The sequence below is a fragment of the Oncorhynchus mykiss genome, chromosome 25 (genome assembly GCF_057628025.1).
Source record: "Oncorhynchus mykiss isolate SJ-2025 chromosome 25, ASM5762802v1, whole genome shotgun sequence".
In the NCBI taxonomy this organism is placed as follows: domain Eukaryota; kingdom Metazoa; phylum Chordata; class Actinopteri; order Salmoniformes; family Salmonidae; genus Oncorhynchus; species Oncorhynchus mykiss.
The window spans coordinates 35,110,866-35,131,600 of NC_143046.1; the positions used below are offsets into that span (position 1 = coordinate 35,110,866).

The 20,735-nt window shown below is 45.1% G+C and overlaps 1 protein-coding gene across 2 annotated transcripts in view; it reads right to left on the minus strand.

The window, feature by feature from the left end:
* Positions 1–674: 674 nt before the first annotated feature.
* afg2a (AAA ATPase AFG2A) overlaps positions 675–20,735 on the minus strand; it is a 125,042-nt gene continuing 104,981 nt past the window's right edge. For both annotated transcript variants that reach the window (XM_090219738.1, XM_021584047.3), the window contains 2 exons: positions 17,220–17,384; positions 675–1,385 (listed from right to left, as the gene is read on the minus strand). In XM_090219738.1, the coding sequence (XP_090075864.1) occupies positions 1,209–1,385; positions 17,220–17,384 (342 nt within the window). In that variant the 3' untranslated portion in view covers positions 675–1,208. The remainder of the gene's footprint in view (positions 1,386–17,219; positions 17,385–20,735) is intronic.

Below are 20,735 nucleotides of genomic sequence, written 5' to 3' on the forward strand. Positions count from 1 at the left end.
ATTTATTGTGGTGTTGAAAACGCAAACCATGACATTGAAGTGCTCGTAGTCGGTATACTTTGTTTATTGGTTGTGTGTTGCATTGGCACAGAAACCTGTTGGTGAAAATGTATTATTTTATATAATTGTAAATATGTTGAAAATCTAATTTCCCCCTAGTTGATCATTGTCTGCAGCCTGCTCTGATCGTAAAATAATGAAACAGGCAGCAGGGAGAGTGAGCTCATCTGTGGTGGTCGGCGAACCCTCAACCTTCTGGCCCGTAGCCCTGCATGGCATCAACTGTGAAACAAAAGCATGCTGAAGTGGCCCAGTCCATATCCACGTTTATAAACACAGGATTGCTACATTTGTTATTTGCGGTTGTTAACATTATTGAGTTAATTCTATGAGGTGTGAAGGTGTTCAATTTACTTCACAGTACAAGGGGAGGGTCATGTGAAAATATTTGTAACTTTGTGGAGAGGGGGAGGGAGGGGCATGTTTTTTTTTTTTGTGACACCTTGATTTAGACCCATAACTTTTGCTTTGAACATTGCCCATTGAAGAGCCCTTGAAAAATGTATAAATGTTGGTTATTTTTCTGCACGGTAATCTTTTTGCGTGTGTACCCATGCCTAATATATTCAATTTGTCTTATGAGGATAACATAATAAAAAGCATTAACAAGCATATAGAGAAACAATTAATTTATTACATTGTAGCCTAATATTGCATTTCAGGGAGCACAGGTTTGTAAATAACAATTTTGTCGAGAATTTAGGTTATTTTTGGTGACCAAGAATAAATGAGCACATTACAAAGTAGCATAATGGTTCAATCACATGGGCTATTCTCGCCTATTGTTTCCCCCTAATCCAGTGTTTCCCAAACTCGGTCCCGGGGACCCCAAGGGCACACATTTTGTTTTTTGCCCTAGCACTACACAGCTGAATCAAACAATCAAAGCTTGATGATGAGTAGATTATTTGAATCAGCTGTGTAGTGCTATGGAACAAAAAAAACTAAAATGTGCAACCCTTGGGGTCCCCGGGACCGAGTTTGGGAAACGCTGCCGCCTATTCACTGATGTAATGTCCATTTGGAAAACCCTTGCGACTTCAGTGGATAACTGCATTTACAGTAACCATATGCAGTCGGTCCTGTAGGCCTACTGCTTATTCTAGCAAAGACTCCTTTCGCAGGTTTGGAATTTTTCCACGCCGACGTCAGAAGAAGCGCAGGCCGCGTTGCTGTTGATAGTTGATATACGACTGGATGAGAGAGTCTGGAACTCGAGGCTTCACGGTGTTCAGGGCGCTTTCAAAGTGTCTCCCCATGATGAGCTGTGCTTTGATGTCCTCTTGCAGGGCCAGCAGGGCAGCCTCTCTGCATACTGCCGTTATCTGCGACAGGAAACAGATACAGGGCTGTCAGACGGCCAGATTACGACTATTTAAAATCATGCTAGCATCCACAGCCACTAGGCCAGTGTTTCCCACTGCCAGTCACCGGGCCTTAGTCTTATCACCGTTAATTCAGTGGGATATTATAAAACAGGTGTGGTAGGTGGGGGGTCTGCTGACACCGCCACCTCCCTCCATGCCAGGGGAAACCACAGAGGGCTCAATGTGTTTGGAAAACAAGACCTATATACGGAAATCTCACTGGAGGCGAGTTAGTGCTGGGCTGGAACAAAAGCCTGTGTGCACATTGGCCCTACAGGACCGGATATGCCCGTCCCGATTCTAAATTTAGGCTTATACGGTGTCCTGGTTTCCTCCACAAACAATCTGGGTCCATATTCATTAAGCCCCTCAGTGTATGCGTGGTGATTTAGGGTCAGTTCTGCCTTTTAGATCATAATTCAGATGATTATAAGGATATGGGGGGACCTGATCCTAGATCAGCACTCCTACTATGAGGTGCTTTGTAAATCCGGACGGTCCGGAACAGCAGAACTGAAACGTTGAGGGCATAATTACACCTGCAAAGGCTGCGAATGTATTCAATCTATTTCAAGTGGAGGAAACTGAACCATTTGGAAGGTGACCTCACAAATTCCCTTGGCATATTTTCCCCATTCCAAGAAGGGGACAGCACAAATGGGTACCCTACAATTAAGGATTCAAAGAACTTAAAGAGGCGAAAAAAAGTATTCCTAAAAGGAATAACCCCCTTATTGTAATGGGAAGGGCGAAGAGAAAATAAAAATTGTGGTTCCCCTTGAGCTCATCCATGGGACAGAGGCTGGCAACAAGATGGCAGACTGTTGACATTGACAGACATTGCAGGGTAGAAGTCGGCGAAAGGTACAGATCTCCGTTCCTAATCTTAACCATTATGGAGAAAACCACAAAACAGATCTTAGATCAGAAAAACAACAATGGAGGAGGGTTGCAACAGCCAACAAGAATATTTATTTATTTATATTGTAGCTGAAGTGAATTCGTAGCAAAATAGCTCCATAGCTGCTTAAAGACATGCTCCAGAACTTTGGTGACTGCTAATCATTTTTTAAACCTCCCACTTTGGACTGAATGTGTCAATGTGTAGTTCATACATGCACTATGAGTATAATTACTGTCTTACCTCAATTAGCCAAGAACCCCCCCCAAAAAAACATTTTGGGAAGATGTGCTGCACCATTTCCCCTGCACTTTCCATCATGTGGGCCAGCCCCCTAGCAATTTGAGTTCTAGCCATTGAGCTTCAGCGCTTCACCATTTGAGTGACAGCTAGTAAGATGCATACACAGCAGAGCGAGAGAGAGAGAGAGAGAGAGCAATGATGTTGTGCATATATCTGCGTAATTGTGACGTGGTAGGCAATTTTCGGGGCCCACTTTTGGCTCGTGAGCTCAACTTTCAGAACTACCGGCTAATAAGTATACAAAAGTACCGGAGAATCTCTTTAGCCACTTTGCCTGTGTGTATATTGGGCCAGGTCGCTGGTTCGAATCTCAGAGCCGACTAGGTGAAAAATATGTTGATGTGCCCTTGAACAAAACATTTAACCCTAATTGCTACTTTTAGTCGCTCTGGATAAGAGTGTCTGCTAATTTACTAAAATATAATGTAAAAAATGTGTGTGTCTGTTTAAGAGTGAGTACTGTAAGAGTATTTCTACTTTGACAGATTAGTTGTGGTACCAGCATCCACCAGGGTTACATATTCGCTCAGGTATGGTAATAACCCATTAGTATCCACTTCTCCGACGACTCACTAAAGATCTGTGTGTGCACTGTTTGCTTGTTTTTGCTAGTTCAACTTCTACTCAACATAGTTGACGGAGCGGTCTTCTGGTCAGGCTCCGTAGACAGGCACATCGCCCACAACTCCCGAGTATACTACGAGCCAATGTCGAAAAAAATCAGAGCAAGGGTTGCCTTCCAGAGCGACATCAGAGATTGTAACGTTCTCTGTTTCACGGAAATATGGCTCACTCAGGATACGTTATCAGAGTCGGTATAGCCACTTGGTTTCTTCACGCATCGCGCCAGTCGTGTACACCCCCCCCACCCCCCCAATCACGGACTACAAAAAGAAAACCAGTCCCGCCGCGGACCCCGATGTCTTGCTCCTAGACAAACTTAACAACTTCTTTGCTCGCTTTGAGGACAATACAGTGCCACCGACACGGCCCGCTACCAAAACCTGCAGACTCTCCTTCACCGCAGCCAACGTGAGTAAAACATTTAAATGTGTTAACCCTCGCAAGGCTGCCGGCCCAGACGGCATCCCTAGCCGCGTCCTCAAAGCATGCGCAGACCAGCTGGCTGGGTTGTTTACGGACATATTCAATAAATCCCTATCCCAGTCTGCTGTTCCCACATGCTTCAAGAGGGCCACCATTGTTCCTGTTCCCAAGAAAGCTAAGGTAACTGAGATAAATGACATTCGCTACGTAGCACTCACTTCCGTCAATATGAAGTGCTTTGAGAGACTAGTCAAGGACCATATCACCTGCACCCTACCTGACACCCTAGACCCACTCCAATTTGCTTACCACCCCAATAGGTCCACAGACGACACAATCGCAATCACACTGTACACTGCCCTAACCCATCTGGACAAGAGGAATACCTATGTAAGAATGCTGATCATCGACTAAAGCTCAGTATTTAACACCATAGTACCCTCCAAACTCGTCATTAAGCTCGAGACCCTGGGTCTCGACCCCACCCTGTGCAACTGGGTCCTGGACTTTCTGACGGGCCGCCCCCAGGTGGTAAGGGTAGGAAACAACATCTCCACCCCGCTGATCCTCAACACTGGGGCCCCACAAGGGTGCATTGTCAGCAGTCTCCTGTACCCTCTGTTCACCCATGACTGCGTGGCCATGCACGCCTCCAACTCAATCATCAAGTTTGCAGACGACACTACAGTGGTAGGCTTGATTGCCAACAATGACGAGACGGCTTACAGGGAGGAGGTGAGGGCCCTCGGAGTGTGGTGTCAGGAAAATCACCTCACACTCAACGTCAACAAAGCAAAGGAGATGATCGTGTACTTCAGGAAACAGCAGAAGGAGCACCCCCCTATCCACATCGACGGGACAGTAGTGGAGAAGGTGGAAAGTTTTAAGTTCCTCTGTGTACACATCACGGACAAACTGAAATGGTCCACCACACAGACAGCGTGGTGAAGAAGGCGCAACAGCGCCTCTTCAACCTCAGGAGGCTGAAGAAATTTGGCTCGTCACCAAATACGCTCACAAACTTTTACAGATGCACGATCGAGAGCATCCTGTCGGGCTGTATCCCCGCCTGGTACGGCAACTGCTCCGCGCACAAATTCTGGCTCTCCAGAGGGTAGTGAGGTCTGCACAACGCATCATCGGGGGTAAACTACCTGCCCTCCAGGACACCTACAGCACCCGATGTCACAGGAAGGCCAAAAATATCATCAAGGACAACATCCACCCGAGCCACTGCCTGTTCACCCCGCTATCATCCAGAAGGCGAGGTCAGTACAGGTGCATCAAAGCTGGGACCAAGAGACTGAAAAACAGCTTCTATCTCAAGGCCATCAGACTGTTAAACAGCCATCACTAACATCGAGTGGCTGCTGTCAACATACTGACTCAAATCTCTAGCCACTTTAATAATTAAAAATTGGATGTAATAAATGTATCACTAGTCACTTTAAACAATGCCACTTTATATAATGTTTACATACCCTACATTTCTCATCTCATATGTATATACTGTACTCTATATCATCTACTGCATCTTGCCTATGCCGTTCGGCCATCGCTCATCCATATATTTATCGTGTACATATTCTTATTCATTCCTTTAAACCTATGTGTATAAGGTAGTTGTTGTGAAATTGTTAGACTACTTGTTAGATATTACTGCATGGTCGGAACTATAAGCACAATCATTTCGCTACACTCACATTAACATCTGCTAACCATGTGTATGTGACCAATACAATTTGATTTGACATATTTGATGGGGATAGGATGGTTTGGAGTCTTAAGACAGGAAGGGGAGTTTTCGAGATGAGTATGTACAAGGAAGTATGTCGGTTGTGTAAGACAGGGCTAGCTCACTTGGCTAAGGCAGGTGCTAGGCAGATGTCAGGAAGTGAGCGATTTCTTTGTTCAGGGCCAGCCGAACAACATGATTCAGACACTGTAAACAGCGTCCAGGACTAAATGTCTTTGAGAGTTTCCCATCATTCAAATCATTTAGCTTGTTGTCAATGGTGATGTGAAACAATGAAGGTTTTGCAACACAGGCCTCAATTAAGGACGGAGGACATTGAAATAGAGAGGGGGAAGAGGGGGGTGCGAGCGACTTCAACAACATGATTGAAGGAAGTTTCCACACGCACAAACACATGGACCCAAAAACACAAACTCAATTGTCTTCAATTTCTTTCTTTTTTTTTTTTTACTTTGTTCCCGACATAGGGGACATGTTAAGGGCCTCGTCTCAATCCCATTACTCAACAACAAGTAATTTGGCTATTTACGCAGGGCGCCCCGCACCCAGTTCGACAAACCAACAGAGCTGCTAACAAGTATATACTGTAGCAATAGCAGTACACACTGACGTATTCATCTCTCTCATTTAGGGGGGGTCTCTAGACGCTGCTGAACGCAGCAGTTTTTATTTTTTTCTTGCATGTGTGTTTACCATGCGCAATTTGAAAAGCCACAAAGGCAAACAGGGTGAGCAAAAAGCAGTTTGTTTGTAAACGTGAAGAAATTCCAGGCCCCGAGCCAACACAACCCCTTAAAGCTGGGCCCCCCGCCTTCAGAGAGAGGGACAAAAAAAAATGCAAACGCACAGCAATGAAATGAAGGGGGCGGTGGCAGCCCAAGCTAAATTATGGATCGTTTTTTTTTTTATTTATTGCAATGCAGACTTTATTTTTCATTCCCTTCATAAATTATGTCAGCAATCACTTAAATATATGGAGGGACTAAACTGATGCATTGCAGCAGCCATTCGTTGGAGATGTGGCGAGTACTTTGGATATCTGGCTGGCTGGCGGTGCAGTAACAGCCATCAAAGACCACCTAGGACCAGGTCTATTTAGTAGCATTTTCCAAAAACAGGTTATGACCACAAAAACAACAACTGTAAAGAGTATTCGATGCAGAGTGAGCCAATGCGTTAGTTTTAAATGTAGCCTATATACTGTATCTGTTCAATTACAAGATCTTGTTCTTCTATTAGATCCCAACCTAAATATACACTTTCTGTAACGATGACGTTAATAACCCTTTGTTAATATCGCTTCCATGAAACCTGTGTTCCACACACACACACAGATATTTATTTCTGATGAAAGACTGTTTATTTGACGTAGTCGTGGCCTCACAACAATCACCTTATGAGTGTAACGCACTCTTGGCAGCCATGTTTGAATACCAACCACAACGTACTTCTACTTAAGGGAGGCTCTGGGACTCTCCACGTCGGTCAAAGTGATGAATAAAGAAGTCATTCGAGTGGCCTGGACCCCAGTGATCTAGACAGGGAAAGACACACAACCGCCTGATTGAACTCCGACCACATCCTTGTTTCCACTCGTTCAGCTGATTTGATCTCCTCCTCCGCTGCTCCCAAAACCCCTCTTTGCGAATGATGCCTGTCGTGCGCGAAAATAAGGAAAATGCGATCCGAAGAAGTGATTACGCAGACGATTTACAATCTGTCATCATATTTCCCGACCGTAAGAGGCGAGAGGGGGGGGGGGGGGGGGAGCCCTCTGGTAGACCATAATGATACGTTGCTGCAGGTTGGTAGTCACATTTAGTTCGGTTCTTTGTTGGTCATTTAATTGGGGCAGGAAAAGCAATTTGGATCTCCAGCTTAAATGGCATAGGGCTAAGCATGGTCTTTTTAGCCCAGTGCAGGGAGGGCGGCCGGCCCTCAGTGCTGTTGTGAGGAGCTGTTTAACGCCATGACATCAGCTTTGGCACGCGCACGGGCATTTTTCCTTCAGGCTTGAGGCTTTTCTCATTTCCCTTGCTTGGAGTCAGACCGCCACAACACGAGCCCCAGATACTTCAGTGGCCTCTGGACATGCTCCTGCAACCGCTTCCCTCCTCCACTGGCTGTTGGCTGTGTGTGTGTTATCCCCATCCGATTCCCTCCTCCACTGGCTGTTGGCTGTGTGTGTGTTATCCCCATCCGATTCCCTCCTCCACTGGCTGTTGGCTGTGTGTGTGTTATCCCCATCCGATTCCCTCCTCCACTGGCTGTTGGCTGTGTGTGTGTTATCCCCATCCGATTCCCTCCTCCACTGGCTGTTGGCTGTGTGTGTGTTATCCCCATCCGATTCCCTGCCTTGTAATGGAAGTAACACCTGCCTAACACTCAATGCACACTTACAGACATTCACACACACTTATGTACACACACACACTACAGACTGTATTCATTGGGATTCTGTCGGTGTTCCTTTACATAGAAAATGTGGCCTCGCGGATTCCCATATTTGTCATGTGTCAGTTGTACGAAAAAATCTCTCTATTTCTTTTCATAACATTCAACAACATTTTTAGTTTCCATTCCAGTTTCAGTAATACAAGTGTGCACAGAAAGTTTTCAGGATTGGATGAAGAAGCTAACCGGCAGCGCATACCAACGGGCTCAGGTCAAACCCACCCAGTATGCCGTCGCTTCCTACTTCAACAAAGCCGCTCAGTCCCAGTATCAAAAAGCCTTAATTAGGGGCTGGTTTGGTGGCTACCTGCTCCTGCAGCATATCAACGAGGCCAGGCAGCGTAGTAACTATCGAGCCGGCCCTGTGTCCTTAGGCTCTGCATTACACCAACACTTGTCCCAGCTCTCTTGCTATCAAACACACACACACACACACACACACACACACACACACACACACACACACACACACACACAGTGATGATATTGGCTCATGAAGAAGTTCTTAGGCCAACGCCAAAAATATTGACTCCCCCTTTTAAGAAAAATAGTCCCCACTGCATCCGACATTCGGAGAGGAAATTAAATAATATAGAAATCAAACAGCGTCACGCTCCAACCAGAAATAAAATGTTTCATTTTCCAAGAAGGCAAAGAGGAAGTGTGCAGTGACAGCAGGCTGCCAAGAGAAACAAGGCCTGTCCACAACCCATGTGAAACCTACAGTATTTAAGATTAAAAGGCAGGGGGGGTGCTGGTTAAGTTGAGGATAGGGGAGAGGAGAGTGGTGAGGAGTGTATGAGTTGGGGGGGTTATGGAGTTACGTGGGGGGGGGGGGGGGGGGGGGAAGACGTGAATGGAAACATACCGCACAACCATAAAGGAGAAGGAGAAGAGTCACGGGATTCAGATTCCATAGAAAACATGGCTCAAAAATGGGACGGGTGCTCGTTTCAAGACCACACAGTGTTTGGTTCTCTCTTTCGCCCCCCAGAATAACTTTCAAAGCAGGGGTGACTTGGCTGTTATGAGGTCCATCCCTAGCGCATTACTACCCCCATAACTAGCGCATTACTACCATCAATCGCTCTAATCCAGAACCTATAAAACAGCTGTCATAGCTGATGCTGACCAATCAGTTGAGATTACGAAACTCTTTCAGAAGGGCCCCCCCCCCCCCTCCTCACCTCCACACTGTTTAGGAAAGGCCCGTGTGGAATAGCACCTGTGTCGAGGCTCTGGGACGAGGCGGCCGTGGCGTGTAAGGGGGAAACAGGGCCTCACTTTGAAGGGCATATTTGTCCTCGCCGGTTAATCAGGCGAATGAAAGCGGCACATTCTCCCCAGCGCTGGGAAGGAAGAGATGGCATATTTACTAAACATGCCCACACTGGAGCGACCTGGAGACCCCTCTCTATGGCTCTGTGTGTGTGTAGTCTTGTGCACTACTCTGCCCCTGAGTGTGTGTGTGTGTTTGCGTGTTGTGCTCACATGTTTACACAGTCCTGATCACATGGTAAGCAAAATTCACAACGTCCGTGCCCATCCTCTATTCTAAAATTGCTTTAAATCGTATGGGTAACATGGTAGCCTCACAAGCCACCTAATCCCACAAGATTACATTAAACGCTGCATGGATATCAGTCTGGTAGGGCTGAGAAGGCATGCTTCTTAGCTCCGCCTTGTCCCATCACTGCTGCTTCCTCTGATGAACTATGGCGGTGGCGAACGCAAAGCTCCGTTGTTGACAGGCAGTTAACAGTAGGAGAACAACATGTAAAGTCATATTTACGAGGTGATAGCTAAATATAAAGCTTTACATGACAGTTAAAAAGTAGCAAAAATAGACTCTGCTCCCTATCATACATGCTCCATTCTATGCCACAGCATATAAATGACAAGAAGGTTCAATAAACTGTAGGCAATCAGAGGTTACTGTAGCAAGACGATCACTGTATTGAATTCGATGCAGTAGGCTAATCTCTATCATCGCTATGGTTTGGCAAAAACATTAGTAGGTTACTTTATTTCTGTTAGTCTCACGTTGACACACAGCACGTTATGCATGTATGTACAGTACCAATCAAACGTTTGGATACCTACTCATTCAAGGGTTTTTCTTTCTTTCTTTCTTTTAAAAAAAAACAATTTTCTACATTATAGAATAATAGTGAAGACATCGAAACTATGAAATACCAAATATGGAATCACTTTTAACAAGGCACACCTGTTAATTGAAATGCAGGTTGAGAGAATGCAAAGAGTTTGCAAAGCTGTCATCAAGGCACATATTGGCTACGTTGAAGAATCTCAAATAGAAAATATATATATTGATTTGCTTAACACTTTTTTTGGTTACTACATGATTCCATATGTGTTATTTCATTGCTTTGATGTCTTCACTATTATTCTACAATGTATAAATTAGTAAACAAAGAAAAACCCTGGAATGAGTAGGTGTGTCCAAACTTTTGACTGGTACTGGTACTATATAATGTTTTGTTGCCCTTTTGTTTTTGGGCTCATTATCCTGGTGTTCGATGTGCATGTTTTACTTCCTCAAAATGCCCTAGGTTAAAGATGACAACTTCTCTTTAAACCTAGAAAATGTCGCGCTGCGGCTTCTGTTTTCTGATTTTTTTTGTCAAAGGTGATCCAATTGCTTTCGAATTTCTTATGCGCAACGCCCATTGGCCAAAACGGCTTCAATGCTATCAATTCCAGACTGATAGCACAGAGTTAATTACGAGGCCCTTGAAAAAGACATTTGATCCCAATTGTTCTGGCCAGTACAGCTGAATAAGACTATGGCTAAAAGGCATAGACATAAGGGTACAATTACATTTTGAATGGGAACATGTTGGCACACAGAGACACAAACATTTTCAAAGCAATGGCTAAGTGGAACACCCTACAAAAGTAAGAGTCAACAGTATCACCAATATTCTCACAATTCCTCATGAAACCAAGACAAGGAAAATACCATGTGTTTAGGGAATTTCACAAAATGTAATGGCCCTTTGGAGGAAGGACACCTGCTCTTTCCATGACACAGACTGACCAGGTGAATCCAGGTGAAAGCTATGATCCCTTACTGATGTCACTTGTTAAATCCACTTCAATCAGTGTAGATGAAGGGGAGGAGACAGGGGTTAAAGAAGGATTTTTAAGGCAAAGGAGTGGCCAATCCACAGCTGTTTGCGAGGTGTTAAACGAGAGACTAGCCTTCCTGGGGGCTGCTCAGTGCAGCGTTTAACTACAGACTGACCTCTTGGCCCGTGTGGGCCTCTGAAACAGGCACACCTCCACCTGACAGTGGCCTATGGGGCCTAAGGCCAGGGTAAGAAGAGGAAGATCCGGGGGGCCAACTCAATAAACTTTTTTTACAGGTTCCTGGAGTTCCTATTGCTGAAGCGCTGGTCTTCTTCTTTCCTTATATTTTCGCTCTTTCTCAATCTCTCTCTCGCTCACTGTAGTTTGCCTCCTCTCCCATCCAAAAGTCCCTAGGATTTTTTTTTTACTGGTTCCTTAATGCTGGAGGGGTAAACATCCTTCTCTATCCTTCCTGCTCTCCCTCCGCCCTTTCCCTCCCTCCTGCCTCTACCCCAAGCCAAGAGAAACATTACAATGAGTACACTTGAGTGGTTCATATTTCCCAGGAAAAATTTAATTTGTGCCACGCGTGTACTTGGACCGAGACCACAGCAAGGTCTTTATATATAAATGCAAAAAGGCAGAGCTGGAAGTCTTTCCTTTTCATACGTCTCCCATTTTGACAGCCAGGACTCTGAATGAAAAGGAAAAAGATGACTTTATAACAAGAATTAGAGAGGTAAACAGCTATTCGTTCCAGACAATCTGACATACTTGCCGGGGTAGTAAATTGAATATTATATGCACATATTTTTTGGCAATCTCTTCCTGCTTCCTATGGTCGGAAAATGTCAAAACAATAGTGGTTCGCTGTGGCAAAATTATACTGTGCATTTAAAAGCTCACAGATTTATAAAACTCACCTACGTTTTGGCCTCGAACAAACGCAACATATGCATATTTTCTTGGTCAACATTGTGATTTTATTTATCTTTCTCTGATCAGCAGAGGCCAGACGTACACTTGCGTCATTGAGTCTTCATTGAATCTTAATGCTATTAAAACAGCAACAGCTTTGTTGATGCGTTCTTCTGGGTGTCCTTGATAATAAAACATCTTTGCAACAACAAATATGGGGTCATAAATCTTTGTTGGGGAACAGGGCAGAAGAACAACCACAACAGGTGTTAAGAGGAAGCCATTTATCTTCCTGCTTGGAAAACAAATTATATTATGGTGTTTTTTTGTGGTTTTCTTTCTCCCCCTCCATAACATCAATGTTATTTCAGTCTTTCCACCTACAGATTGAGTATACGAGGCATTTTGATATTTCAAAGTCATACATTGGTTTTGGATGGCTGGTAATGTTAAGCAATCTTTACAGTTTCCTCAAATAAATCTAAATCAAATGAAATCAAATGTTATTGGTCGCACACACATGGTTAGCAGATGTTAATGCGATTGTAGTGAAATGCTTGTGCTTCTAGGTCCGACCGTGCAGTAATATCTAACAAGTAATCTAACAATTTCACTTGTTGGAAGCAGCCACTCAATGTTAGTCATGGCTTTTTAACATAATAGAAGCTGTTTTTCAGTCTCTCGGTCCCAGTTTTGATGCACCTGCACTGACCTCGCTTTCTGGATGATAGTGGGGTGAACAGGCAGGGGCTCGGGTGGTTGTTGTCCTTGATGATCTTTTTGGCCTTCCTGTGACATCGGGTGGTGTAGGTGTCCTGGAGGGCAGGTAGTTTGCCCCCGGTGATACCTTGTGCAGACCGCACTACTCTCTGTAGTGCACTACGGTTGTGGGCGGAGCAGTTGCCGTAACAGGCGGTGGGTGATACAGCCCGACAGGATGCTCTCGATTGTGCATCTGTAAAAGTTTGTGAGCGTTTTTGGTGACAAGCCAAATTTCTTCAGCCTCCTGAGGTTGAAGAGGCGCTGCTGCGCCGTTTGGAGGGTACTCTGGTGTTAAATGCTGAGCTGTAATCGATGAACAGCCTTCAAACATATTCCTCTTGTCCAGATGGGTTAGGGCAGTGTGGTTGCGTCGTCTGTGGACGGCATTTGATTGTAAGGAATTCTAAGTCAGGTGAACAAAAAGGACTTGAGTTCCTGTATGTTGTTATAATCACACCACGACTCGTTAATCATAAGGCATACACCCCCGCCCTTCTTACCAGAGAGATGTTTGTTTCTGTCGGCGCGATGCGTGAAGAAACCGGGTGGCTGTACCGACTCCGATAACGTGTCCTGAGTGAGCCATGTTTCTGTGAAACAGAGAATGTTACAATCTCTGATGTTTCTCTGGAAGGCAACCCTTGCTCGAATTTCGTCTACCTTGTTGTCAAGAGACTGGACATTGGCTCGTAGTATACTCGAGAGCGGTGAGCGATGTGCCCGTCTACAGAGCCTGACCAGAAGACCGCTCCGTCTGCCCCTTCTGCGGCGCCATTGTTTTGGGACGCCTACTGGGATCCGATCCATTGTCCTGGGTGGTGGTCCAAACAGAGGAGCCGCTTCGGGAAAGTCGTATTCTTGGTCGTAATGTTGGTAAGTTGACGTTGCTCTTATATCCAAAAGTTCTTCCGGGCTGTATGTAATAAGACTTAAGATTTCCTGGGGTAACAGTGTAATAAATATAACATTTAAAAAAAACTAAATACTGCACAGTTTCCTAAGAAGGCGAAGCGAGGCGACCATCTCTGTCGGCGCCATCAGAACGTCCACAACACATGGTGGATATTTTGACAGCAGGGGATTTCGTGGATAAATTACCTTCTGTAAACAGGAAAACTATGAAATGTGGATCCACCTAATCAACCACAATGTCCCCACAGTAGGCCTATATGATGTCCCCATACTGGGCCTATATGATGTCCCCACAATGTCCCCATACTGGGCCTATATGATGTCCCCACAATGTCCCCGCACTGGGTCTATATGATGTCCCCACAATGTCTCCATACTGGGCCTATATGATGTCCCCACAGTGTCCCCATACTGGACCTATATGATGTTCCCACAATGTTCCCATACTGGGCCTATATGATGTCCCCACAGTGTCTCCATACTGGACCTATATGATATCCCCACAATGTCCCCATACTGGGCCTGTATGATGTCCCCATACTGGGCCTGTATGATGTCCCCACAATGTCCCCATACTGGACCTATATGATGTCTCCATACGGGGCCTATGTGATGTCCCCACAATGTCCCCATACTGGGCCTATATGATGTCCCCACAGTGTCTCCATACTGGACCTATATGATGTCCCCACAATGTCCCCATACTGGGCCTGTATGATGTCCCCATACTGGGCCTGTATGATGTCCCCACAATGTCCCCATACTGGGCCTATATGATGTCTCCATACGGGGCCTATGTGATGTCCCCACAATGTTCCCATACTGGGCATATATGATGTCCACACAATGTACCTCTGCCCATTTATGAGTAAACCAAGTTCACAGAGTCCTCCGGAAAACCGAGAACCCCTTATTGACGTGCGTCCTCTCCGTGACACCCGTGCAATCTCCCGCAGGCTAACATGGGAAACAATGCTGATTCCTAGTAAAGAAGCCTCCTCTATCAAAGCTAAATGAGCCAACAGGTCTCCACCAGGCTGAAGGATTTGGCCTCTCTCTGACTCGGGACATGTGATGGAGTACATAAATCCTCGGATACTTCCTGTCAGGGCTTGATCATAAAAAAAAGAGAAAAAGAAACGCGTCACCCTTCCCTCCGGACTAGCAGCAATCCCTCTTTATGACAACACAATGCAATTACAGTATCGAATGTTACTTTGTTGGACGGCTGAAGGCGGATGGTGAAGGCAGGAGCAGTGCTGATGGACGGGTATGGTGGTTAGGGGGTGTAAACTTGGGGAAAACAGATGTCACTCTGGGCAGGAACCTGCCGGGTGGAAGACGTGATTTTAACAGGGCTTCTGGCTCGGAGCTGACATGACAACAACTGCCAGTCTTGTCACTCTACCAGTCCATTCAACCTTACCCTTTCAAGACTTGGGATGCAAAAGGGTCTTTAGATGAGAAACACAAAATTAGGCAACACTTCAGACAAAGTTGCAACAGTGTCATTAATGTGAAGTGTAAGCCAAAATCATATTCTCTCCTCACAAAGTCTGACAACTAACGCAAGACTCAATGCTTAGTAATGTCCTTGCTCATTCTCTTAAGAGTTCCTAGTACTTCAGTTGGCAGAGAGAGGAGAGAGGGATGAGAAGGCTGTGTGTGAGCGAGAGAAATATGACTCGGCAAACCGGCCTCCAATTTCAATAAGAGCCCGGACGATTTACAAGGGCCCCTCATCGAGCTTGTTCCCCTGAAGCGTGGGCTTGATACACGACTGATGCCCATCCGCCATGGCACGCCTCACCGCCCTCTGCAGAAATCCCGCCGTGCCAAGACAAATATCCCCGCTCAGTAGCATTTCAAACAGATGCATAGCACCACGGCAGGCTTTTATGACCTGTCATGCCAGGAGTATTCATGTTCACGTACCCTCAGGAGAGCTATAGTATATTTAGTATAGACAAGATGCCTTTAAGCACTCCATTCCACCTATATGTCCCACCTTATGGCCACCAAAAGACACTGGATCAAAAGAGCTACTTATTTACAAGCCGATTCATCGAATTACTACATCTAATGATTTGCTATATTACAGTTTGTTCATGTTATTTATCTTATTAAGTTAGAGCATTGAGGAGCATGAAAATGGCTTCCAAATGTCCCCTGACATACAGAGGTACTACAAAAGCGCTGGCAACAACAAAGTGTGTAACAGCTCACAGACCATTGACTTTAAGCTTGTGCATGTTGTGCGAAGCAGCACATACTTCTGGGGGGGGGGGGGGGGGGGGGGGGTTTGTGGGGTTACCGAGAGTGAACCTGAAAACAGAGATAGCAAACTTTCCACTGGGAGGTGAAAGCTCTATCCCAAACACCCCGATGTAAAATGCAACACCTGATACCGAGGGATCGGTTTCCAGCGCATACCTTCTCCAGGTGCCTGCTCTAAGCTGCTTTTGGGTGGGGGAACTATGGAGGGAAGGAGGGAGGAGAAAGGAGGGTGGGGGTACATGTTTTCAACAGATCTCTTCAAATCCCTAAAAGGTCATGTAGAGAAGCAAATTCCTCGACAGCTGTGTTCCTCTGATCAGATCTCCAAGAGAATAGCCAGAGAAAAGTTAGTGGCCAAAAGGTCCTAGACACAGAATTGACAAATCCTCTTCATAATACCCATGTGGCCTTGCAACCACATTTTGATCGACTGGAACATTTTTGGACAACTGGAGTTGATTTTATAGCCACTGAAGGATGTGTCATCATTAAACCACCAAAAGCATGAAAAACATCTTGACAGGTAGTAGGGCTTGTCAGGGCTTCAACGGCACCACACAGTTTCTCTGTCAAGACAACGTGATTCACACCCCAGCCCAACGTCAAGAGACAAGCCTGTCACACAATGGAGTGTTTGTGTGCTCGCTGCGAGTCCGCCAGCTGTGCGATCACGAGGCCCTTGACACAGCACAGACATAAAACAGACAGTGGAAGGCGAACAACATCTCCTTGCAAACGCTGGCCACCGCTCTCTTATTTCCTGTAATCGTTAAAAGGTAGGCTTAAAAACAATAACAACGAGGAGAGAGAGAGAGAGTCTTTCACCTCAATATTTTTCTCCCCATGTTGAACTTGACTTTACGGTCTCCGTGTTGGGTTTGTCTTAGCCGATTTTTCTCGGACAGTCCGGCTCTTGCCAGGGTGGCCAACCATGAATCAGGTAGCATGCCTTCGATAAATCTCACTTCAAGGAATTGATTCAAACCTGGACTAAAATCCTCGATCATTTGGTCTAATAAAAAAACAATTTGCCGCCAACCATGACTAAATGGCAGAATTGTTCCTGGACGTGTCCTTTTCATTTGATATAAAAACACATACGGGCACTAGTGCTGATATTCTTACATTCAATATCACATTCTCAATGCTAATCACAATGAGGTGAAATCCTAACTTGAGATCTGCATATGTGTAACTTAGATTTTTGCGTAAACTACGCATTGATGTCAATGGGAGATGAGCCCCAGAATCGTTATTACATTACAACGTGTATTACATCCTGCATCTTCTATGTATTCTACCGTAAAATGACTTATTATAGAGTACGTGTTGTTTATTTGCAACCATAAATCAGTACTGTTTGTCTCACCTCTGCTCCGGAGTACTTTTCCGTTCGGGTCACCAGGTCATCCAGACACATGTCCTGGTCCACGGGCATGCTGCGGAGCTGCAGCGCGAAGATCTCCCGTCGCGTGGGGCCGTCCGGTAGAGGGACGTACACTATCCGGTCCAGTCGACCCGGACGCATCAGGGCCTAGGCAACAGAAGTGAGGGAAATGTTAGTCATGTGTGTGTGATTGTCTCTGCTGCTGGGTGACAAACATCCCTTTGAGGATGGAGTCTTCATCAATCAATCAATCAATCAATAAATACATCTTTCCACCTATCCTTCTCTCTTACTCCCTCCCTCCATCTCTCTTGTTAGGAACCTGAGACGAGAAAAATTCCAAGCACTGATCGCAGGTGTGGTAAACTTGCCCAGAAGCAAGGCCTGATTTGCACAATTGACCTCAGCTCAAATCAAGCGTGAAGATTATTATTCCAAATGGAGGCCGTGTGCAGTCTCAGGAGGACCATATCCAATCAAAGTCCACACCATTCGCCGGTTTCCAAGGCACAGAAAAACAACACTGGATGAAAGAATGCACATTTCAACTATTGTTTACCATGTGAAATGGAAGAAAGGAAATCGCAGGTGAATATTCGTTCTAACACGTCGTCTTGCAGTGGAGGTAAGAATACTGTTTTGGTTGATCTCCGAGAAAGAAAAGATGAAGGGAACTATTCTGAACTAGTTTGTTAGGAAGGCATTTAAGTCCTTCAATATTGACTGAAGGCCGTCATTGCTCTTGGAAAGGAAGTTAACATGGCTAAACACAGCCGGATCATCAGTCGCAGGGGGCAAACAGAATAGCTTTCCTCCCCACAACCTAGTGCACGGGTAGGGAACTAGATTTAGCTGCGGGTCGATTTTTGTTTGGAGCGAATAGTCGGGTCTGGAATATAATTATAATAATGTGTACACTGCAAATTGACCACAACTAATCCTCAACAGAGATTATTTTTGAAAATAACAAACATTTCATATCTCGATTACATTGTGACAAGATCACGTCTCTTTTTTATTTGTGGGAATACTTGGGGACAAATTTTCTAAATTAAACTCAAAGCTAAATTCTAATTATTTTACCAAAAACTAAAATCCTAAAAAAAATATATAAAAATATGTTGCCGACCCAAAAATATCCCTCCAACCACTGCAGTCTCTCTTCCCTGATGTCATAGAGGGACAGTTGGCTGCTCAGCACAGACAGACAGACGGGCCTGCAGAGGTGGAAGTAATGTCTGTGCCTCTGGTGAGCAGTGACCTAGCCCACAGCCTTTCAATTTTTTGTTTATGTCCTCGTCACATCCCCTGCTATAACCTTCTGGATATACAAAGGACTTTCAAGCCCAGAGACTTCCTTCCTATATGTACATATTTAAAATCTGTCTGCGCTTCCCTGTGCGGAACGTTTGCAAATGGGGGGAGATTTTTTTGTTGTTGTTGACGTAACCATAACAGTCTGGCTAACAAATTAACGATGTATCACGAGAGGATCATTTTTTGTTGTTGTTGGGTTGTCCAGATTCCTCCACTTGGATCCGCCCTGCTATGCGCTACCAACATGAATAGGAAGACAACAATGTCACTGTGATTAGGATGGGGGAGATGAACAGGCCCCAGGGCCACTGCCAAAGGAAAATAATAAAGGTCCATGCTGGCTAGGGGCCAGAGTAGCTTGACAACGTGTGTCTGGAACAAAAACACGTGAGGCTGTCTCTTCTTTGTCATCGCTCTTCCCACAGGGGGGACAGAGGAGGGGGTGGGGGGCTGTGGTTGATTGTCGCCGAAGTGCGTACTCCGCTCCACTGTGGACGTGCCAGGGACACTTCCGGAGTTGATCTCCCTGGAAGTATGTGGCGGCCGCATGCCAGAGCAAACTTGCCGACCCCTCACACACACACAGGCAGACAGACACACACACACAGCCTCCACAATACAACTAGCCTAACAGGACACACTGGGGAGAACTGAGTGTTAAGATGATCGAGCTCAACATGCTAAATCCATTTATGTTCGTTAACCCTAGATGTTGCTTGCAACAGATTATCTGGGTATTTCCTACAAGTAAAGTTGCACGCTTGCTCTACCATAAAAACACACACATTCACGCGCGTACAAAAAGCTACACATGCACACTCCCAATTATCCAGGTGCTCACACAAATAGGCCCAACTCTGGGCTTTTGAGACTGCTAAACTCATTTGACTTCCCTGGAGGCAAAGGTATTTTTTTCTGGTCCACTCAGGAAGAGCAGGGGCCCATCCATCACTTAACAAGATACACTTCCTGTTTTCAAGGATCCGGGGGGTGGGGGGGTGGGGAAGGACCCCAAAAGAAAAATACTTGGCTTGGCATGTCGGGCAAGCGTTGACGGGCTCTTTCGTAACGCCATCCTTCCACCTGAAGCCTTGGCTTGACAGCAGAAAGACAGTGATGGAGGGGGGACGAGGGGGGTGGACAGAGGCAGGGAGGTATAAAGACAGCTGGAGCAGAGGACACTGACAAAACCCACTATAACCTCAGGCTAACAACTCTCAAAACGTCACAGAGAAGAAACACTGCAGTTATTGTTGAATAAGGTACCTATATTCAAAGTATGAGGTTATCACAGTAGCCCATACTCTTCTCTGAGTTAACTATGAAGAGAAATAGTCACACTGATCATGAACCTCTGCATCTCAACATGGAGACATCAGATGGGAACGTTCCACCAAATACTTCAAAATACTTTGCAATCGCAGAAAAAAAGTCAGGATACAGTATAGTGGCTTCAGTCCGCCTGATCAAAACAGGTTGAAAAAAAAGCCTCGCCCGCTCGCTGCCAGCCAAGTTTCACTGCCGATAACAACAGTAATCATTCCAGGGATTGCGATCCTCCTCGAGAAGTGATTACGCTATAACGACAGATGACTTCCTATCTCTGAAGGCCACTACCTCTCTGTAACATTTCTTTAGACATACAATACCAGTCAAAAGTTTGGACACATCTACTCTTTCAAGGGTTTTTCTTTATTTTTTTAAAACTATTTTCTGCATTGTAGAATAATAGTGAGGACATCAAAACTATGAAATAACACATATGGAATCATGTAGTAACCAAAAAAGTGTTGAACAAATGCACTGTAGGCCTACTGAACCTTTCCAAATCATGTCCAAGAAATTGAATTTCTTGAATTTACTAGTGGAGTCCAAGTTGTAGAAACATCTCAATGGAAACAGGATGCACCTGAGCTCAATTTCGAGTCTCATAGCAAAGGGTCTGAATACTTACGTAACTAATGTATTTCCATTTTTTTAAACGTATAAACATGCAAAAATCAAAAAAAATCGCTTTGTCATTATGGGGTATTGTGTGTAGATTGATGAGGATTTTTATTTATTTAATACATTAAAGCCTTGTTAAAAAATGTAACAAAATTTGGAAAAAGTCAAGGGGTCTGAATACTTTCCGAATGCACTGTATGTGGTTCAGTAGGTCTACAGTATATGTGGTTCAGC